This window comes from Siphateles boraxobius, unplaced genomic scaffold (assembly GCF_051911475.1).
Source record: "Siphateles boraxobius isolate OS27281-9 unplaced genomic scaffold, OSU_SipBor_1 30, whole genome shotgun sequence".
NCBI classification, from domain to species: Eukaryota; Metazoa; Chordata; class Actinopteri; order Cypriniformes; family Leuciscidae; genus Siphateles; species Siphateles boraxobius.
The window spans coordinates 15,198,524-15,222,072 of record NW_027508920.1 but is presented as its reverse complement, the minus strand read 5'-3'; the positions used below and the strand labels follow the sequence as shown (position 1 = coordinate 15,222,072).

Sequence of the window (23,549 nt, the reverse complement as noted above, 5' to 3'; positions counted from 1 at the left end):
ACGTTAGTTCAGAAAAGATTGTTAATGTCTGGTTTCACTGCTGCTAAAAAAAAACAATTATACAGCAATGGTTCACTACTGACATGGATCTTAGAAGATTCTGTCTGCTGTCTTTTTATTACATTGCTTGTTTAGAATGCAGTACTGCAAGGATTAATGGGGCAAGAATACAAACGGTCACTTATTGGAGTAGTACACCCCAAGCTCTAAAATAATTGTTTTAAATTGATGATGCATTATTCTGTGCTGTAATTGGCTGCCGGGGTTCATTTGTGTGTTCCCTTTAAGTTACCCCTCCTTGTGTCCTTTGTGTGCTTGTGTTTTTTTTTTTTCTTTTCTCCTTTTATTGGTATTGATGTTGTCATCTGACATTTGTAATGTTATTATTTCAAAAAAAAAAAAAAAACAAAACAATCACAAAAAAAACTTTTTTTTATTCATTGTCAACTGATATATATATATATATATATATATATATATATATATATATACATACATATATATAGTGCATAAAACATGTAATTAACATTAAGATACGTCATTTGTTTGTATTTATAAAACAGACGAATTATGCAACTTATATGATGTTTTATGCACTTATATTTTACAATGATAGATCATACTAAATAGTGGAGTAATGGCTGTTGTAAATTCAGTAAATATATTGAAATAGAAAGCACTTCTTTTAAATTGTAATATTTCACAATATTTACTGTATTTTTGATCAAATAAGAGACTTGAGTACCACTAGCACTTCTGGTTAGTCTAAAAGTTTAGCATGGAAGAGATGTGTTTTCCGCTTTATTTTGTGGGGCCTAGTCTGGACACACGCTTACTTCCCTCATTCCAATGCAATTCGGTATATAATGCGAACACAAAACTGTATCTCTGTGCATTTAACATGCAAGTTATGATTGCCCTGAACCCTGTAGAAGGGAGCACTGAATTAATCCATATCACCTACACATCAGCTCCCAGACTCCCTTCTCCTATGAGCCCTCGCTCTGACAAGGTCAGCGCTCTACAATGCAGATTTAGACAGGCATTTCCTTAGGGACATGTGCGTTGTTCTTGCAGCTCATCTGCTTGCTCTCCTTCTTGCCCCAGCAGAGATCATCTACAGCTGGGTGTTCAATGAGCTCCCCTCGTTCGTGGCAGAGGACAGCCGGCGATTCATCTCACAAGAAACGGGAAATCTGTATATCTCCAAGGTGCAGCCCTCGGACGTGGGCAGCTACGTGTGCCAAGTAAAGAACACTGTAACCAACGCCAGGGTCCTGAGCCCACCGACGCCCCTGACTCTCAAAACAGATGGTGAGATATTACACTCGCTTCACACACACACACACACACACACACACACACACACACACACACACACACACACACACACACACACACACACACACACACACACACACACACACACACACACACACACACACACACGTACATCCCTGCTCCCTAAACCCCCTTCACCTGCACACCAGAACTAGGCTGGATGCCAAGCATCTCTCTAGGTGAACTAAGATGATGAATCAATACCATGACATGAAGTCTCTTTGCTAATAAATTAAATTGAGACCTTATTTTACCATTTTAGCACATGCCTTGAAAAAAAATAATGAATATACAGCTACAGATGGTTCATGGGGTGATATAAATTAAAATGTCAGAATGTTTTAAACATTTTGTGAGATAGCACTATATATTATAACATACACATTTAAACTTTGACAAGTAACCCAGCAATGTATTTAGGTGAGATGTGCTGTTACTTTTCTAAGCGATCGGGTGTATGGTTTTAGCCTGGTGCATAATAAAATAGATGATAAAACCCATGGACTTATGTTGAAGGTGGGACCCAAGTCATATTTCATAGAACTACATAGACTATCATAGAAACTTGGACTGGGTCATTTTGATTTTAACCATCTACTACACTGTTGCAACTACATTGCAATGTGCTGACTATTAAATAAAAAAATCCATAAATATATTTTAACTTAATTACTTTTGATTTTATTTAAATAACTTAAAATAAAGCCCACACTTTGTAAGATTTTTGGATTCAAATATCCAAAAACCACTAGAACAATGTTGAAAACAATTAAAACAATTTTGTTCACTTGTGTACTTACATTATCCCAAATGTTTCCAATAATGTTTAAATCTAGAGAAATAAGCAATTTTAACCAGGATACAGACCGTGTCCGTGCGTCACCTATCAATGACATCATACCGATGTTACGTGACTTTTCTTTGTAATTATTTGTGAAATTTATGAAAATAGTTTCAAAGCAAATTCTACACCAAATGATTCTCAGTGTACTGACAGCAAAGTAAAGATGCTAAACGTGTTGAGGTACATTACAGCTGGACTTGTGTGAGATCTTTTTAAGCTCTGGATCACAACCCAGGAAAAAGTCCATCAATATCTCAGAAGGCTACAAATAATGAATGTGCCTGCAAATCAGGCTTGAAAGGAAATGTGGCAGTTTTTCAGCTGTGTGACAAGCCGGTCAGTTGTCTACATTAATGCTTTTATGCCATGTGACGCCGATTTAATGAGACGCCTGACTTATATATGTAGTTTATATGCCCCATTCTCTCTTCTTCATTCTCTTTGCACGAGAGGCCTTTAGGGCCAACCCGAAAGTGTCATGAATTCCAAACATCCGCATTAAACAGAGAGTATGAGATGCTTCATCTTTTGCTTTAGAGCATTTTTTTCCCACAGACAATGCGCTCTGGTGAAACTGGCCATCAGGGAAATCATTTTCCAGCATAAAATTAAACGAATCATTGGTCCTCTTCCAGAATGGGCCGTAGTTTCTTTAATAGCAGATTCCCATGGGCCAAGCGAGGGAGCCAAACACCCGGCTGTCTCTTCAGGCATTTTTCCGTACCTCACAGACACACGCATCACCTGCCGCTGGTACATGTCAATGTCAGTCGTCCTGGAACGCAATCCCAGAACAGCAGGGCTAAAAGGACTACAGTGCCCTGAAAACTTGTTTTTGCCTATGATGCTTAATGTTGCCTGTCCTTTGTGAGGGCACCGCGTCGCCTTCGGCATAACCTTGTTGTTGAGAAATGCTCCTCTGGGGTATAGCGCATCTAAGCGCATTAGCATACTAAATTGGATTTGCGGCCCTCGTTAGCACATATTGCAAATGCAAGTAGCGTCACGTTCTCCAGTCGCGCTCGGAATTTAAAGAAAAGAGCAGAGACGGGTAGCTGAAGGCTAGAGAGGAAAAGAAAAGGCTTGAGGGACGTCTCAGAGCCACAGGTGGTAGAGTCAGGATGAATTGCTTTGTGGCAGCTGCATTTGACACTTACCGTACAGTCAGGGTGTCGCAGAAGGCTGTGTGGAATGAGAGCCGGTTCAGCGAGAGGTTAGTCACCCGTAACACAAGCACGGATGATGGAAATCTTTATTCATTCCACGGCTGACGTACGCAGCGTTCGCTTGGCAGGCGTTGTGTGGGAAGTATCACACGCTCGGCAGCTAAACGACTGCGCCTAAAAGCCTGAAAATGATTTTGGCACCCCCGGCCAAGCTCGAACTGCCATGGTTTCAGCCGTTCTCCTAGTTCTCTTAAAGCTCACCAATCCACTGCCCACGATTTGTGCTCTCTGCTGAGACAGGATGATAATTAACTGCACGAGAGGCTCTGTGCCGGAATGCGCAGGTGAAGCGATTCACCTATGTCCTTCCCTTGGCTAAGACACTCTTAATCAAAGCTGCCCAACTGCATCTGCGCTTGGCTACACCTTCAGGGCAAGTCATGCATCTTCCCCACCCGCTCTCTCTTGGAGAAACAGCAAAGGCAGCGGAGGCCTTCTGTACTTACGTGATGGATCGCACCTTAATAGATGTGACTCAGAAGGAACAATAACTCTCACAGAGCATGGGCGCTCACAAAACACTCGATGGTGCTGGGATTACTCGTCCTGCCGCTTGGCCTTGGATCTTGAAGGGGCAGCATTTTTAAGTAGAGGGTCAAGTATTTCTGAGGCCTTCATCATTGTCATTAATTTATAGGAGAGAACATATCTGTGTCCTTGGATTCAAAGAGCAAAAGTGAAGTGACTCCAATTAATGAGCTACGTATTTTGGAACAGTGTTTCAAATAAGATTTTAAATGTCACTAAGGGTCATACAAAATGCATACTGATAGCGTTGATGTCTCATTCTCCAATAGTATCACTGTGTACATGCTTTTCTAATCACAAAATGAGAGTCATGTCTTCTCTTCAAATATGACTACCATGTGTAGTGTGTCAGTGGATCTCAACCTTTTTGACTTCAAGCAGCCCCTCCCCCCAATAACCATATAGATGTTAATTTGTTATAAAAAATAATAATAATAATAATACCTATCTAGTTATATATATATATATATATACATATATATATATATATATATATACATATATTATCCAATAAAGTAAACACAAAAAATTATTTCAAAGTTAATTTATCTCAATAGCATAAAAACCATACGCTACCAGTCAACAGATCAGTAAGATTTGTGTTTTAAAAAAAGGCTCTTCTGCTCACCAAGGCTGTATTTATTTGATTAAAAATAAGAATACATTAAAAAACGTCTCAGGATACGACTGTAACCTTTGTTCCCCAGAGAACAGGGAATGAGACTCTGCATCAGAATGCCTTGGCGTGACTGATGACTGAAACACTGTATAATCACGACAATTATATTGGCTGGCGTCAGCCATGTCGTCATCCTCTAGCGCGACCAGGAAGTATAAAAGGGGCACCTAGAGAACATGTCATCCACTTTTTTGTCTGAATGGACTGTGCAAGCAGGCCGGAGGCATTGCGCCGAGACGCAGTGTCTCGTTCCCTGTTCTCAGAACACTAAGGGAACGATCTACCCATGCTGCCATGCTGAGGGGATGCTTTGCCAATTATGACTGTTTACAAGCACAAACAAATTTAACTCAAAGTTAAAACCCCTTACTGATTACACGTCAGCCTGTCAGTAGCACTACTCCTTACAGCCACTGCCCGAGCTTCATGCTAAGCGAAGAAGTAACCTTGTGCTTCCACACGAAGGACTTGACCCAGAGACAGCTCAAGGGCATGGATACCACAGTCCAACTTTAGAGGGGGGCTCCTTTAAGCGAGTATGGCCCAGACCCTATGGGCCCTACCCTGCTACTTTCGGGGGGACCAGTGTCAACCCCTATACCAGGGAGGCTATCATGCTTATCGCTGAAGCCAACAAACTGTGTTTTTTTTCACTACTCAACCACGGTCTCTAGCCAGAGACGATAGCTCCTTTGCAGTGCTATGGAAAGCGGAGGCCTCAGCAGGATGACTCTAAGAGCTGAGGAGGCCTGCCAAACTTACACCAATGTGGTCTCTAGAGCCTTGTCTCATAGTGTGACAAAATTTATAGTGCAGAGCTCAGAGAGTGAAGGGCCTAAGAACAACTCTCTGTTATTGAGAGAGCCCTTTTTCTGTACTACTACCTGCAAAGCTGTTTGCATGGAGGCCTCAACAGGATGACCCTCGAAGGAGAGGAGGCCTGACACGTGCTAGAGGACAGCTAGCTCACCTATCACAGCGCTCAGGGATTGAAGGGGCCTAAACTGCTCTTGTTTAGAGAGAGAGACCACTCCTCCATCTCTACCTGACAGGCTGCTTGCCTGGAGGCCTCAGCAGGATGATTCAAAAAGCGGAGGAGGCCTGCCACATTTACACCAATGTGGTCTCTAGAGCTTTTTCTCATAGTGTGGAAAAATCATAGTGCAGAGCTCAGGGAGTGAAGGGCCCTAGAACAGCTCCCTGTTTATTGAGAGAGCCCTTTCTGTACTACTACCTGCAAAGCTGTTTGCATGGAGGCCTCAGCAGGAAGACTCTTGGAGGAGAGGAGGTCTGGCACATGTTAGGGGCCAGCCAGCTCACCTATCATAGCACTCAGGGAGCGAGGGGGCCTAAACTGCTCTTCTTTAGAGAGGGAGAGACCACTCCTCCATCTCTCCCTGACAGGCTGCTCGCCTGTAGGCCTCAGCAGGATGACTCTAAAGAAAGAGGGGCCTGCCAGACTCAGACCAGAGATCTATTGGGCACAGAGGTTTCCAAAACATCAACACAGAGCTTAGGGAGCGACGGGTCTAAGAGCTACTCATGATATGAGGAAGAACCCCTTTCTCGCTCTATCTACAAAGCTGTATGCATGGAGGCCTCAGATGGATTACTCTTGAAGGAGTGGAGGCCTGACATATATAGTTAGGACAGCTAGCTCGACTAACACAGAGCTCAGGGAGCGAGGGGCCTAAAACCCCTCCTCAGAGAGAGAGGGACCACTTATCCAGCTCTACCCGGAAGGCTGTTTACATGGAGGCCTAAGCAGGATGACTCTCTTAACCCTCTGAGGTTGACTATCGCGCCGTATCTTTTTTTGTGGATACTCACAATAAAAACAAAGTGTTGTGATTTTCGCCAAATAATGAAAAACAAACATGATGCGCGTTCTGCCTTCTCTCTGTCAGTTAAGTCCATTCTGAAACGCGTCCGAAAATTAACTGTAATTCCGCGAATACTTGTCATACAGGCACGAGTGTTTTTTCATAATGAAGCTTGAACTCTCTTCTTTTAAATGAATTAATTTATATTAAAAACAAATATTCTCAGTTTATGTAATCTGTATGAAAAGAGAGAGATGTCAGTCTTTTTCTTTCCAGCTCATTATACCTGATTACGCGTTAATGTGCCACGCCCACGGAGAGCGCGCGGTATTCAAACGCAAATGATCTAAGGCAAGCCATTCAAACATGCCAACGCCCACCAGCTGGATTATAAAACACATTGTGTTTAGTAAGTATCTTACTACCGCTGTGTACACAGCGTACCCCTACGCTGTGAGGAATAATACTATCTAATAACCCTGGAGAATGTACCAGAAGTGCTGGTAGTTTCATTTTGAGGAGCAACGGATCCAGCTGATGTAGTAAGTCATTCATTCTTAAGTGCTTTGTTCTAATCGCGATATTGAATAGTTTCTGACTGTAAACCGCAAAAAGACTGTTTAAATATGAATTGCGTGTCTGTGTGTAGGCTAAATGATGAATGAACGGAACAGGCGCGCGCACTTTGTTTACTACAGTTATACAGCGCGTGTCTGTGCCGTTCATTCACTCTCGCACCTACATTAGTAAACGTTATGTTTACATGAACACATCCAAACTAAATTGCTATAGCCTACTAAGATGAGTAAAAATAGACTGAAATATGTTGAAATAAAATGTCTGTATAAGCAACAAACTGCAAATTCACATGTATATGCTAATATATCATACACAATATGTTACAGACTAAATATGAATGTTTAGACAAGATTGTGTGATTAGTTTTGGATAGATTATAAAGTTTTGACTGTAAAAAAGGCCACTGTCACATTAAATAGGTACGCCTTTGTTCACCAATTTCTGCTCTAGTTAAATATACTATAGTATGATGTTTTGTCAAAAATAAAGAAGGTATATTGAATTATCAACTAAGATGTTATTATAGTGTTTGTTCCAATATTCAAACTATTGCATCCTTACCTTTTTTAATACGTATGATAAAATGTATACTTTTTACAAAGAAATACACTTGAAATATTGTTAAAATTGTAATTGTTGTTGTAATTGTAACCTATTTGTAATTGGTTACAATTTCTAATTGTAAAATATGTATATATATAGATAATTTCTTTTGTCCTTACATTCTTTGGGATCCTGTGACACACCTGTGTGAAAGGCTAATTAATATGCAGCTCATTATGTATGTGGCACATTATCCGGCCTTTGTCTTCTCAGGTGTGAACACGCCTCCACGCATATTGCCTTTCCAAACAAAAGGTGTATTATAAAATTTAAATCAATGTATTGTTTTGTGTAAATGATTAGGCAGGATGATTTTCAGATCATTTTGAAGCAAAAATTATAGGCAACAACACCCAGTAGTCAAAAGTCTTGTGGACACATATTTAGTATGTGTTTTGTGGCCTTATTTCAGACACTTTAAATTTTTTCAATAACCACGCATAAACATTATTCTCTAAAAAATACAAACATGTACATACATGTTGCTCACATATTACGGTAGCCCCGTTTGTGCTATATTCAATTCAATTCAATTCAAATTTATTTGTATAGCGCTTTTCACAATACACATTGTCTCAAAGCAGCTTTACAGAAATTGCATTTCGGAAATGTACATAGAAAAATACAGTTAGTTAATCAAGTATTAATTTATGGCATAACATATCGCCGGCTTTGAGTCGTCTCTTCACAGGCGTCGAGTCGTCTCTTCACAGGCGTTGGGGCATCTGAAGTCTCCGTGAGAGGCTGGATACAAACTGGAGCTGACGAACGCTATTTACCTCGGGACTAGCGTCCCGAGATAACAGCAGAAAGGCAGATGGGAAATAATTAGCATAGCTGATGTTCATAATGTTAATGCATTCGAACCGATTCAGCAGTATCAAAGGTTAAGCATTAAGTGAATGCTTGGTTAAAGAGATGCGTCTTTAATCTAGTTTTAAACTGGGACAGCGAGTCTGAGTCTCGTACAATATCAGGAAGGCTATTCCAGAGTTTAGGAGCTAAATGCGAGAACGCCCTCCCTCCTTTAGTGGACTTAGATATCCTAGGAATGACCAGAAGCCTCGAATTTAGTGATCTTAAAGAGCGCGATGGATTGTATGGCGATAGAAGGTCTGTTAAATACACAGGAGCTAAACCATTTAGGGCTTTATAGGTCAGTAGGAATACTTTGTAATTGATACGTAACTTAATAGGTAACCAGTGTAGAGATGATAAAATAGGTGTTATATGATCATATTTTCTTGATCTAGTAAGAACTCTAGCAGCTGCATTTTGCACTAACTGTAGCTTGTTAATTGAGGATGTAGGACAGCCAGCTAATAAAGCATTACAGTAATCTAGTCTCGAGGTCATGAAAGCATGAACTAACTTTTCTGCATCAGAAACAGATAGCATGTTGCGTAGCTTAGCAATGTTTCTAAGGTGGAAAAAGGCTGTTCTTGTAATATATGAAATATGATTTTCGAAAGTCAAGTTGCGGTCTAGTATAACACCCAGGTCTTTTACTGTAGTGGATAAAGTAACAGGACATCCTTCTAAATTAAAGTTGTATTGTAAGGGATTTTGTGGGTAGTTTTTTGGACCAATAAGTAGTACCTCTGTTTTATCTGAATTTAATAGCAGGAAATTACACGTCATCCAGCATTTTATATCATTTAGACACTCTGTCAATTTAGATAAGTTAGTGTTTTCATCTGGTCGTGATGAGATATATAATTGAGTGTCATCAGCATAACAGTGGAAATTAATTCCATGTTTTCTTATAATATTACCAAGTGGCAGCATATATATTGAGAATAGCAGAGGGCCTAACACCGATCCTTGCGGCACTCCATAGTCTACTGACGTTATCTTTGATTTTTCCCCATTTAGACAGACAAAATGGTAACGGTCTGATAAGTAAGATCTAAACCAGCTTAATGCCTGTCCCTGAACACCAGTGTAGTTTTGTAGTCGATCCAGGAGTATTTTATGATCGATAGTGTCGAACGCAGCGCTTAGATCGAGTAGAACTAGTATTGAGATACAGCCTTGGTCAGAAGCTAAAAGTAAATCATTTGTAATTTTAACTAGCGCAGTTTCTGTGCTATGATGCGGTCTGAATCCCGACTGGAATTTTTCATAGATATCATTTTCTTGTAAGAAAGAGCACAATTGAGCGGACACAATTTTTTCTAGTATTTTAGACATAAATGGAAGATTTGAGATGGGTCTGTAATTTGCTAAGTTATTTGGATCTAATTGCGGTTTCTTAATGAGAGGTTTTATTACTGCCAGCTTGAATATTTTTGGAACATGACCTAAAAATAAAGACGAGTTAATAATATTAAGAAGAGGCTCTTCGACTACAGGTAACACTTCTTTCAGTAGTTTAGTGGGTATTGGATCTAATAAACATGTTGTTGGTTTCGATGCAATGATAAGTTTATTTAGCTCTTCCTGTCCTATAGTTGTAAATCGGTGTAGTTGTTCTAGAGGGGCCATAATTGAGGCTGAATCATAAGACATCATAGAGGATTGTATATTTACAATTGTGTTTCGGATGCTTTCTATTTTCTCATTGAAGTAATTCATAAAATCATTACTACTATATTGTAATGGAATATTTTGCTCTGGTGATGTTTGTTTATTTGTTAGTCTAGCCACGGTGTTGAATAAAAACCTTGGATTATTTTGGTTATTTTCTATTAGTTTGCGGAGATGCTCAGCCCTTGCTGCTTTTAGAGCCTTTTTATAACGTGACATACTGTCTTTCCACGCGATTCTAAAGACCTCTAAATTAGTTTGTTTCCATTTACGCTCTAAGTTACGAGTTTCTCTCTTGATTGCATGCGTAGCACTGTTGTACCATGGTGCTTTAGTTTTCTCTCTTACCTTTTTTAATCTAATTGGTGCAACAATATCTAGTGTACTAGAGAACATGGTGCTCAAACTGCTAGTCATTTCCTCTAGTTCATCTGTTTGTTTGGGTGCACTGCGCAGCTGAGATAGATCAGGTAAGCTATTTGAGAATCTATCTATAGTGGTTGGAAGGATTGTTCTGCCTGGTCGATAACGTTGCGCAACGTGACAAATTTCAGCAGTACGTATTATACAAGTTACCATGTAATGATCAGTGAGATCATCACTTTGCGGTATAATATTTATATCAGTTGGATTGGTTCCATATGATATAATTAAATCTAGTGTATGATTTAGACGATGAGTGGGACCGCTGACGTTTTGCGTGACCCCAAAGGAGTTTAATAAATCTGTAAACGCAGTCCCTAACGCATCATTTGTATTATCTACGTGTATGTTAAAGTCTCCAACAATTATTGCTTTATCGACATTGACCAATAGATCTGAGAGAAAGTATGCAAACTCTTTTAGGAAATCAGCATAGGGCCCTGGAGGTCTATATAGGGTAGCCAAGGCTAGAGATAATATGGATTTGTTTCTTGCATCTAAGAGCGTAACATTTAGCACAAGTACTTCAAACGAATTAAACCTGTGACCTGTTTTCTGAGTAACATTAAGAATATCTCTATAGATTGTTGCAACCCCGCCGCCACGACCGATCAGACGGGGCTCATGCTTATAACAGTATCCTGGTGGACTAGACTCATTTAGACCGAAATAATCATTTGGTTTAAGCCAGGTTTCAGTAAGGCAAAGTACATCGAAACTATTATCTGTGACCATTTCATTTACAATAACCGCCTTAGGTGTGAGCGATCTAATGTTTAGAAGACCTAGCTTTAGAAATTGTTTTTGTTCACTGATATTTAGATTTTCTGGTTTAATTACAATAAGATTTTTGCTAGATCCTACACTAGATTTATTGTTTGGCCTCACTAAGCGAGGAATAGACACAGTTTCTATATAATGTTCTACACTACTTATATCAATTAAGTTGGGACAGCAAAGACTGTGATTTGGACTTTGACTTACTAGTCATATGGTGTGTAACGTCTTGGAGATGTTGTCGGACAGAACAGCCGCTCCGATTCTGCTGGGGTGCAGGCCATCAGCACGGTAGAGCCTAGGTCGCTCCCAGAACAGATTCCAATTATTTACAAAGAGCAGTTTCTGTTCATTACACCATGACATTAACCATTCATTTAGAGCAAATAATCTACTGAACCTTTCTTGTCCTAGTCGGTACGTGGGAAGCGGTCCAGACACGATGATCGTTGCTTCAGGCGATGTGCTGCGAACCGTCTCGATCAGGCTTCTGTAGTCCTTCTTCAGAACCTCCGTCTGCCGCAGCCTGATGTCGTTCGTCCCGGCGTGTAGGACCACAGCTCCGACGCGCTCGTCACCGTTCAGGATCTCGGGAATCTGTGCAGCGACATCAAGAACACGAGCACCAGGAAAACAGTGAGTGCGCACCTTACGCTTACCTGAGGTAGCACGGACATGACGGACCATGGAAGTGCCGATGATCACGGCGGCGTCACGTTCCGGCTCGCGAAGAGGGGAGAAGCGGTTCCGGGTGGAGATCTCGAAGACCGGGAGGGGGGGGGAAGTCCTTGGTCTGGTCCTGGCTCGTGTCTTCCGCTGTGGGATCACCCAGGGTCCGTGGTGTTGCCTCGGTGCCGGAGTGAATGAAGGCAGAGATGATCGCGTCCTCCTGGGCAGAGAAACGCACGGAGTAGACGAAGTCGGAGTCAAAAAGTTACTAACCACTGACTTGTGAGCATCGGCGCGTGATGTTTATATAGAGTATATATACATGTACATATATATATGTCTATATAGAGTGAAATTACAAGCATGTACATTTACAAGGGATGTACAATACATCCCTGCTCCCAGCATGTATGTACATGTTTGTCTTTTTGAGAGAATATTGTTTATGCATGGTTATTGAAAAAAATAAAAATTAAAGTTTCTGAAATAAGGCCACAAAACACAACTTTTTACTAATGGATGTTGTCACCTTGAGTTTTTGCTTCAAAATGATCTGAAAAATCATCCTGCCTAATCATTCACATAAAACAATACATTGATTTAAATTTTGTAAGACACTTTTTGTTTGGAAAGACAATATAATTGTCTTTCATATTTTGTCTGTAACATACAAACAAAAGTGCGCATCTGTGCTGTTCATTCATTCACACACAGAGATGCGATTTATATTTAAACAGTATTTTTGCGAGCTGTAGTAAACAACAGCGCCCATCTGTTCCGTTAATTCATTCACACACATTCAACGCGATTCATAAACAGTCTTTTTGCCTTTACAGACACTATTCCATATCACGATTAGAACAAACCATATACGAATAAAAAACTTACTATTAATCCTCAGCAGGATCCGTTGCTCCTCGAAGTGAAACCAGCACTTCTGAGGTAAATGTCTAAGGATTATTCCTCACAGCCTCGCAAAATGACATAGTACATTAATCTGATTACACTTGGTGTGTTTTATCGAGTTGATATGGGCGTTGACACGTTTGCATCTGTTGCCTCAGATCATTTGCGCGCATTTGCACATCAATAGCGCGTGCTCTATATTAGCAGAATAATGAGTTGCGAGAATGATAATGAGAACGGCTGACATCTCTCTCTTTTTATATAGATTACATAAACAGAGAATATTTGTTTTAGTTTTGAATTAGATCATTTAAAAGTACACACTTAAATGATTATAAAGATATATTGCTCATACCTGGGTTAATAGTATTCGCTGAGTTTTGTTTAAGTTTAGAGACGTGCTCTAGAAAAAAAGTGCACAGAGACGGAGAGCCAGAAAGCACACTCTGTTTATTTTCTTTATTTTACAAAAGCAAAATGTTTTATTTCGATTGTAAGTGAACACGTAAAAGTAGACATTTAACAGTTTATTTTTTCATATTTCTTAAGTCTGTATGAGCAGAAATGATGGAGTATTTTAAGTCTATTTTGCTGCTATGTGAAAAAAAATGACATCCTTATGTGCATATGACATCCTTATGTGCTAAGAAATATGGCCGCTGGAGACGTACTCAGCATAACGACCCTAAATTAAAGGGGAGTACTGGAGTCTGCATTTGGGGCATCCTGGCTGTATCAGGGAGGCTTACACTGGAAGCCTGTCATCTTAATACACCTGCCTACTGGGAGTATAGAGACCCAAACTTCGTGAGGGCCTGCTAAAAATTCAACCAGAGGTGAAGTACTCTGCATAACGAACCAGGGGAGTACTAGGCTTACCCGGTGGCTATCGTGAAACGGAGCACTCTATAGAAATACCCTGCAAACTAGGGGAGCACAATCTACGTTTCTTGGAAAAAGAACCTCATGGAGGCTATAGTGGGGCCTTACCATACACCTTACTTACCTTACAATTTTGTTTTTCCCCCATTTTTCATGAGCTGAACTCATAGATCTAAGACTTTTTCTATGTACACAAAAGGCCTATTTCTCTCAAATATTGTTCACAAATCTGTCTAAATCTGTGTTAGTGAGCAATTCTCCTTTGCCGAGATAATCCATCCACCTCACAGGTGTGGCATATCAAGATGCTGATTAGACAGCATGATTATTGCACAGGTGTGCCTTAGGCTGGCCTCAATAAAAGGCCACTCTAAAATGTGCAGTTTTATCACACAGCACAATGCAAGTTTTGAGGGAGCGTGCAATTGGTATGCTGACTGCAGGAATGTCCACCAGAGCTGTTGCCTGTGAATTAAATGTTCATTTCTCTACCATAAGCCATCTCTAAAGGCGTTTCAGAGAATTTGGCAGTACATCCAACCGGCCTCACAACCGCAGACCACATGTAACCACACCAGCCCAGAACCTCCACATCCAGCAACTTCACCTCCAAGATAGTCTGAGACCACCCACCGAGACAGCCGCTGCAACAATCGGTTTGCATAACCAAAGAATTTCTGCACAAACTGTCAGAAACCGTCTCAGGGAAGCTCATCTGCACGCTCCTCGTCCTCATCGGGGTCTCGACCTGACTACAGTTTGTCATCGTAACTGATTTGAGTGGGCAAATGCTCACATTCGATGGCGTCTGGCACTTTAGAGAGGTGTCCTCTTCACGGAAGAACCGGTTTTCACTGTACAGGGCAGATGGCAGACGGTATGTATGGCGTTGTGTGGGTGAGCAGTTTGCTGATGTCAACGTTGTGGATTGAGTGGCCCATGGTGGTGAGCGGAGGGAACCGCAACTTTGGATTCCAGACTAGGAAAAATTTGTGGCCTAGGCTACACTCAAATGGAGACAGGCCCGTGGACGACACTTCTAATGAGTTATGCACGAACCCATGAGATATGCTGACTCAAAGAGGACGGATTCTGTAACGCTAAACATCGCAACCCTCGTTCTAAATCTTGGTTGGCCCTCTCCGTCTGACCATTGCTCTGGGGATGAAACCCAGAAGAAAGACTGGCATTCGCCATGAACACGAAAAACGTGGTCTATGACAGCCACCGCTGTCTCTCTGGCTGAAGGTAATTTGGGCAGAGGGATGAAATGAGTAGCCTTCGAGAACCTGTCCGCCACGGTTAAAACCACCGTGTTACCCTGTGTGGCAGGCAGTTTGAATGATTGATTGAAGGATGGGCCGACCGTATCACAGGGAGGGGTGACAGGATGGACCTCTATGTCCGGAATCAAACCTCTCTGCGTCAGAAGATCTTGACGCTGCAGCCTTGCGTCCACTCGAATAGCTGGATCGATCAAGCCATCTAATGATGCAAGTAGGTCCAGAGTGTAGATCTCACTCTGGATACGATCGGCCAACCCATGCAGAAACATGTCCCACTGCGCCTCGCTGTTCCACTTACACTCCATGACCATTGTCTGGAACTCTATGGAGAAGTCTGCCACCGATCTGTGGTCCTGTCGGAGGTCTGCCAACACTCTTGCCGCTTCCCTGCCAGAGACCGCACGATCAAATAACTTTCTGAGCTCCGCACTGAAGGTCTGAAATGACTCCAAACACTGATGTCCCTGCTCCCAAACAGCGGTTCCCCGTAGCGCTGCTCGTCCTAATAGTAGCGTTATTACAAAGGCTACTTTGGACTCCTCAGTGGGAAATGATGAGGGCTGTAGAACAAAAAACAGTGAACATTTCGTCAGAAATACACGACATAGTTGTGGCTCACCCGAATAGGCAGCAGGAGGAGACAGGTGAGGTTCCGGGTTGTTGTTATGACGGTCCGTGGGTGGAACAGCGGGTGGTGGATTAGGCGCAGTGGGTGTGTGGGCAGACTCGGCTCTAAGATGTTGCAGCTGGGAGGTAAGTTCCAATACCTGCACCACCCAGACCTGCACTGCTCGACTGGTCGCCGTGATCTGTTCGTCCTGTCGATCAAAACGATCGTTGTTCTTGTTCAGGACATCTCTCAACTCGGTCACATTTGCTGGATCCATTATTTTGGGTCAGATTGTAATGTTATGTCACATCACAGGATCCAAAATGCGAATAAAGGTTGGGTTTATTTATCAACAGCAGGATAAACAAGACAGGAAGGCAGGTGTACCGGTGAATGCGAGCAGTGTATGGGTTTTTCCATGCCTTCATAACCTCTGCGTGGAGGTCGGGAAGACATGGAAGGCTCACTGGTTCAGGTGGGGTGTGGCCAGAGAGAAAGTGCTCATCAAGCCTTCCACAAACGGCTTCCCCTCTGACGTGCCGCCATGGCAACTCAAACCTACTGGTGGTGCGCTCCATCACCTCTACCAGCTCTGCATACGCATTGGCTCGAAGCCAATAGAGCACTGGCTGCTGGGCCAAAGGATGCATCAGAGAGCACATCCCCAACCAGCAGCTCGTTCTGGTCAGCCGCGATGAGTGTGAGAGATTCACCCCTCTCTCAAACTCGTCGACGAGCTCCCTCTGAGACCCCCACAATCTGAGTCTCTGCTCAGCCTCGGTGCCAGCAGGATCCGAACCATGGGGCAAAGATGACTGTCCCTCTTCCCTTGAGAAGAGAGACAGACGAGAGCGGAGCATTCTCATTGAGAAACGCTCACAGTTTGCGCCCTCCGCCCGAGCACGCATGCTTTTCACCCAGACAAAGCATACATAGGTTGTGAGTGTCACCAGATGTTTTGAGACCTCTCACACGGGTCAGCACACTTCCTAAAGCGCTTGTTTCCAGCCATAATTCGTTTTGCAACTCGAAAAGTGAAACAGTCCCTGAAGACGAAGAGGATGACATGTTCTCTAGGCACCACTTTTATACTTCCTGGTCGTGCTAGAGCAGTGGTTCTCAAACCTGTCCTGGAGGACCACCAACACTGCACGTTTTCTTTGTCTCCCTAATTAAACACACCTGATTCAACTCATCAGCTATTTATCACATGGGTTAATGAGCTGATGAGTTGAATCAGGTGTGTTTGATTAGGGAGACAAAGAAAATGTGCAGTGTTGGTGGTCCTCCAGGACAGGTTTGAGAACCACTGCTAGAGGATGACATCATGGCTGACGCTGGTCAATGCGATTGTCGTGATTATACAGTTTTTCAGTCATCAGTCATGCTGAGGCGTTCCCCTAGCATTCTGATGCAGTGCGAGTTCCCTTTCGAAAGGGAACAGTAATATTATAGTAATAGCTGTTTTCTATGTGAATATATAGTAAAGTGGAACTTATTCCTGTTATCAAAGCTGAATTTTCAGCATCATTACTCTAGGCCTCATTGTCACATGATCCTTCAGAAATCAGTATAATATGGTGATTTGATGCTCTAGAAACATTTGTCATTATTATAAATGTTAATAACAATTAACATTTTTATTTCAGGATTCTTTGATGAAAAGAAAGTTTAAAAGAACAGCATTTATCTGAAATAGAAAGCTCTTGTAACATTAAACACTATCGTTCAAAAGTTTGGGGTTAGTAAGAATTTTTATTTGATCTTTTTTGGGAAATAAATTTTTAAAAAAATCAATACTTGTATTCATCAAGGATGAATTCAATTGATCAAAAGTTACAGTAAAGAGATTTATAATGTTACAAAATATTCTATTTCAAATAAATTCATCTTTCTATTCATCAAAGAATCCTGAAAAGAATTGTACACAATTGTTCACAACACAACACTTGATCGAGTAATACTAACACTTTCTCTTCTATTCTATTTTTTTATTATAAAAAAAAATTATATATATATATATATATATATATATATATATATATATATATACTGCGTTAGATTAAACTGAGAAGGGTCATAGCACTGACTGGTAGTTTAACTGCTTCTATTGTTCTCATTTGTAAGTCGCTTTGGATAAAAGCGTCTGCTAAATGAATACATGTAAATATAAATTTTTTCAACATTGATAATAATAGTTAATGTTTTTTGAGGATCAAATCTGCATATTATAATGATTTCTGAAGGACTGAAGTAATGATGCTGAAAATTCAGCTTTGATCACAGGAATAAATTACGTTTTAAAATATATTAAAATAGAACACAGTTATTTTAATTGTTCATAATATTTAACCATATTACTGTTTTATGTATTTATTTATTTTTAATAAAAATAAATGCAGCCTTGATGAGCAGAAGAGACTTTTTTCTTTTTTTAAACATTAAAAATCTTACCAATCCAAAACTTTTTAATGGCATTCACAACACACATACATTCACAACATTCACATACATACATAAGTATACCCAGGGCCGTATTAAGACAGTGTGGTGCCCCTGGGCACTATACCAAAAAAGGTATAAAAAAAAAAAAATTGTATAAAATCTGAACATTTTGTGAAAAAAACATTATTTAGTGGGAAACAAATAAGAGACAATAAGTGTAGCACTAAATCTGGTAAAACTTTTTCATGTATGAAGTTTAGCAGAACTGCTTCTTCCTTGATTTTGCGCAAGCAAAGGTGTCAACTACATCCCAAAAGTCCATTTCTTTCTTACCGTCTCCACAGTTAGCTCCGGCTTCGTCAGACTCAGCGCTGCTAGTGATCGCAATTCCTGTGATGTTCTCACAAAAAAATAGTGATGTTCTCACAAAAAAACTTTCGATCCCTGAAACATTTTGAATTGTAACTAAACGTCTTGCATCCTTGTCTTTCTTTAACTTTCTTTTTGCAAAACCACTCAATTGACGTCTTTCCATTTTGGATTTAGATTCATTTTCTGTAGCTGTCAAAAAAATGACACATTTGCGCGTACTTGTTGTGGACCAACTCAACTCTGACAGATTGGGGAGGGGGGAGTGATAGTGGTCATGTAATCTTTATTTATTTATAATTTATTATTATTATTATTGTTAAATTAGTGTTCATAAACGAGACATGTGTGGTCTTTCAAGAATTTCAAGTTAATAATACAACAATTTACGAAAAATATGTTTAAAGCTTGTGTCATGTGGTGCCCCCCTAGTGGTTGTGAATGGTTGGTGCCCCTGGGCACTGGCCCAAGTGCCCTTATGGATAATCCGGCTCTGAGTATACCAGACTATTTTAAACCATTTTAAGCATTCTAACTCTAATATTGAGGCCCCATAGTGTGCCCCGGGCCCCTGGTTGAGAACCACTGCTGTATGTCCACGTAAAGCCCAGAATTTAGAGTTTGTTGTAAAAATGAATTTTCCATTTAAGCATACAGTGTTTCTGCATCTTATTCGCTAACCACCCAAAGTCAAACTTGATCACAATTGCCATTTACACACTGCACAGTTTCAGGAGTGGCAAGCACATTACAATGTCTAACAAGAAGAAATTACAGAATTGACATAATGATAACAAAAGCAACATGTTAGCATCTAGTGGCTATAAGCAAGAAAGATGGTTTAGTGAAAGTTAATTTTTACTGTTTTGTTTATGCTTGTACACTCTATTTTAAATTATCTTATATAAAGTAGATATGACATAATAATACAATAATGTGCATTTAAAGAATACAGTCATGTATGCTAGTTTTTTTTTTTTTTTTTGTGAATGAGTCAAGACAAGTACCTAAGTTTCTGTGATTTTTCTAGCACCTCAGACAAGCTGTCAGTGTCCAAATTAGGTTAACACAAACATCTTAGTTGTTTAGTTAGGGTCCATACATATTCTGAGGATTTTATATGAATGGCGTTGTCACTAGCTGATATTTTCCTTGAGTTAATTTAGTTGTAGAATTTAGTTGTTCAGTTGTCACTCTTGTAAATAACCACACATGAGGTGATTGAGCGATCAGAAGATTGACTGGTGTAGCACTGTGGCAGTCATATTTAAATAAAGCCGGTGTCATTCTTTTAAAACTCACCTCTGTTCTATGCAAATGAAGCATGTGTAGCGGGAAGTAATGCTGCGTCCAATTAACCTAACTGTACGTTCACACCGCCGCCGGCGAGAGCGGCAAAATACGCTCTCGCCGCCCTGCTAACGACGCCGTGCAAGATTCGTGGACGCTCTGATGTTTGGGCGTGAGTTCAATCATAACTGTGCGGGACCATATAAAAAAAGGGTTTCGAGTCACTGTTTACGTGTGGGTGTCGTCTGCGTGGTGCGTCATTGCCCGGGCACTGCCCCTCCTGGTTCCTCATCCGTTTCCGCTTGGAGTTTTGAGGACAGTTCGCTGCTGTTGGCTGTTGGTGGCTGCCACTTCCCCTTCACTTGCCTCTCTCGCATTCCCTTGCTTTGTACATGGTGGTACGATATCTTTCTGTGAGTACGATGTGGACGTGCGCCTGGTTATGAAATAAAGGAGAAATGGACTGTTCTGCGAGGCCTGTGGGGCAACGCTGTTTGACGCTGCTGTTTTGTGTATCCGGATTCTCTCTTGTGACAAACTTTCTCGTCAACGCGTGCGGGGTCGAGCTCCAGCATTTGTCCTCGTGATCACCCGGCTTCTTTTATTTTTCTTTAACTAGTCTTTCAATTTGTTGTGATTTGTTTTATTTACTTTCGGTATATTACTTATTTTCTCAGTGTATTCTTTTGTGAATGTTGTTTTGCTTTATTTGGTTTGTTTTTGACTGTTTCTTGTGTTTTTGTTTCATCTCTGTTTTGCTTTACGGGTGTTAGAAGGACAGTGAGTGAAATCCAATCAGCGTTGGTGCCCATTCTGACTTCCATCATTGTAATTGTTTCATGATTTTCTGGTTTATTAATTTAAATGTTATTGTTTTTTTTATTATTTAGCATCTTTGTTGAATGTTGATACCAGTGTGGTAATTTCTAGTAGGCTAGTAGGCCCTCACGTGCGGTGGTGGAGGGTTTTGTCACGGAGTGCTGTCATGCTTGACTTTATTGGAGTGCGTGTGTTGATAGCTGTGCACAGGGTGGTAAGAGTGATGGTAGGAGCCTTGTGCTCACTAAAATAGTGTATCTGCCATTGTAATCTTCGGTCTCCTTTTTGGTCTCTTGAGAATTGTGAATGTGATCCAGTTTTTTTAATGTTTTTTTTTTTTTAAGATTGTTGTGAATACTAAAATAAAGCTTTTGTATTTTTCGTATCGACGTCCCTGGCCCCCCTTTTGGAAAATCACGCTCCTGCGTGTCCCTATGTAGGTGGTTAAATTCACTAGTATACATATTTCCCTGGTTAAACAGTGTGGCGTAGTCTTGCACATGTAGAGGTAGTTTACTCCTCTTAAGGTCCCGCTACACATAAAAAAAAGGGGTTTGAGTCACTGTTTACGTGTGGGTGTCGTCTGCGTGGTGCGTCATTGCCCGGGCACCGCCCCTCCTGGTTCCTCATCTGTTTCCGCTTGGAGTTGTGAGGACAGTTCGAGTCAAAAGTCAAAAATGTTGCACTTAGACTGTTTAGACTGCAAGCATAAATCTGATTTTTTTGCATGCCAAGATTTGATCCAGATGGGTTTTTAAAAAAAAGTCTGGAAAGCAAAAAAAAAAAAAAAAACATGAAATCCTATTTATTTCAAATCCGATTCAAACCACATTTGTAGCTGATTTGAAATGCGATTCCAATCATATTTTAACCGATCTCAGTCTTGACAATTCTGCTGCTCAGCAGAACCCCAGCATTAGATAATTTACCAGTACACAATATACATTTTCTAGAAGCTCTAGCCAGACTAAGCAATAAATCAATATGAACTTTCAAGACAGGCATTTCCCTTAAACTGACGTTTCAGTTCACTTCATGATGTCACGGTGAACATTTATTGGGCCTTTAGGAATACCTTTTTAGAAAGGTCTTGTGACTTATGCCTCAGTGATGTGTTCAGACATTGAGTGGACATGTGATAAACATGTTTATAAATGATTCAATATGTGCACTGTGGACTACAGAATGAATCGTAACATGACACATCTCATAATTGTGATTTTAATCTGAAGTGAAATGATTATGTGATGATGCAATGAGTCACATGATTACACATTAAATATTCTGACAATTGAATGGTAGGCTTGCTTTAGTTACGGATGACAAGGATCTTGACAGTCGATTTTGTTTTCCCAACAGACCATCTAATTCTTTCTATCTTTAAGGAGTTGTTCACCGAAAAAATAACATTTGGCCATCATTTGCTCACCCTCAAGTTGTTGCAAACCCAAATGATTTATTTCGTTTATGGAACATAAAAGTTTATCAGAATGTTCACACTGCTCTTTTCCATAAAATAAAATAAAATGGTGGCCACGGGCTGTCAAAAATACATAAACAAACACATCATTAAATTAGGCAATTTGATTAATGCACTAAGTCTACTTCAGGTTGCTATAACGGAAAATGTGTATGAACTACTTTTTGACAACTTGATGCTGCCTTTTGGCCGACTTTCATTTTGAGTGTATGGAAAAGAGCAGTGTGAACATACCTGTGTATAGATCCGTTTTAATATGCGGGGAAATTACATAAATGACATGAGATTACGGTGGCCGAGAAATGCAAAACAAACTACAATTCTGAAAACAAAACATCAAATTTATAACCGCAATGGAAAGACTAAAAACAAATTGGCAAGTTAGAAAACACAATAACAATTCAGAAAACACAATGACAAATCTGAAAACAAAATAACAAATCAGAAAACACAACGACAAGTCAGACAAAACGGAAAAGGTAGGTATATGTGGCGAATGGAATACTGACCGCTGATTGGACGAGACATCTGTCAATCAAGGCATGCAGAAAGTACAACAGACTGCGGCAGAAGAAAGTCGATACGCGTGTGATTCTAAATATTAGATGTATCGTCTACGATAATCATTTTTGTTTAATTATGTGCGAGGCTGCAAGCTGACATTATCGAGTATGTCACTCACTTTGCAAAAAAACAAACACTATTAGAATGCAGTTATGATGCTCCTAAAATTCCAGATATAGGGGCAATGCCCCTGCATGAGCTTTTCTCTTATATAATATGGTAGCACAAGAGTGCTGTTTTTTCCACATGTGATATTAATTTTATACAGATCTATAAACAAGAGGTTAATATTGTGAATTACAATTTGTCACTCGAGGGAGACTCAAACTCAGGTTGTTCGCGTCAAAAGCTAATTCTGCTGCTCTTGCTACATGCCACTCTCCCACTTTACCAGATCAGGTTCTTTTATAATTTTGTCTGACCAAACCAGATAGTGGTTGGAAGCTCTAAATAGACAGCTCTAATATTTACACATGCCTACGCGAATCGACTTTCTTCTGCCGCAGTCTGCTGTACTTTCTGCATGTCTGGATTGACAGATGTCTCGTCCAGTCAGAGGTCAGTTTTCCATTCGACACGTATACCTACCTTTTCCATTTTGTCTGACTTGTCGTTATGTTTTCTGACTTGTTAATTTGTTTTCAGATTTGTCGTTGTGTTTTCTGATTTATTATTTTGTTTTCAGATTTGTCATTGTGTTTTCTGATTTGTTATTTAGTTTTTATTCTTTCCATTGCGTTTATAAATTTGTTTTGTTTTTGTAATTGTGGTTAGTTTTGCACTTCTCGGCCACCGCATGAGAGTGAGTAAATTATGAAAATGTATTTTTTTTTTGCAAACTGTCCCTATAACAGTTTTTACATACCATGTAGGTTTT

General features: G+C 40.4%; 1 protein-coding gene across 3 annotated transcripts in view; it reads left to right on the top strand.

Annotated features, from left to right (window-relative positions):
• cntn5 (contactin 5) overlaps nucleotides 1-23,549 on the top strand; it is a 442,606-nt gene that overhangs the window by 300,269 nt on the left and 118,788 nt on the right. For 2 of the 3 annotated variants that reach the window (XM_077248331.1, XM_077248330.1), the window contains exon 7: nucleotides 1,111-1,314. In XM_077248331.1, the coding sequence (XP_077104446.1) occupies nucleotides 1,111-1,314 (204 nt within the window). Of the gene's footprint in view, nucleotides 1-1,107; nucleotides 1,315-23,549 lie in introns of all 3 variants that reach the window. The other variant, XM_077248329.1, reaches the window with a different exon arrangement.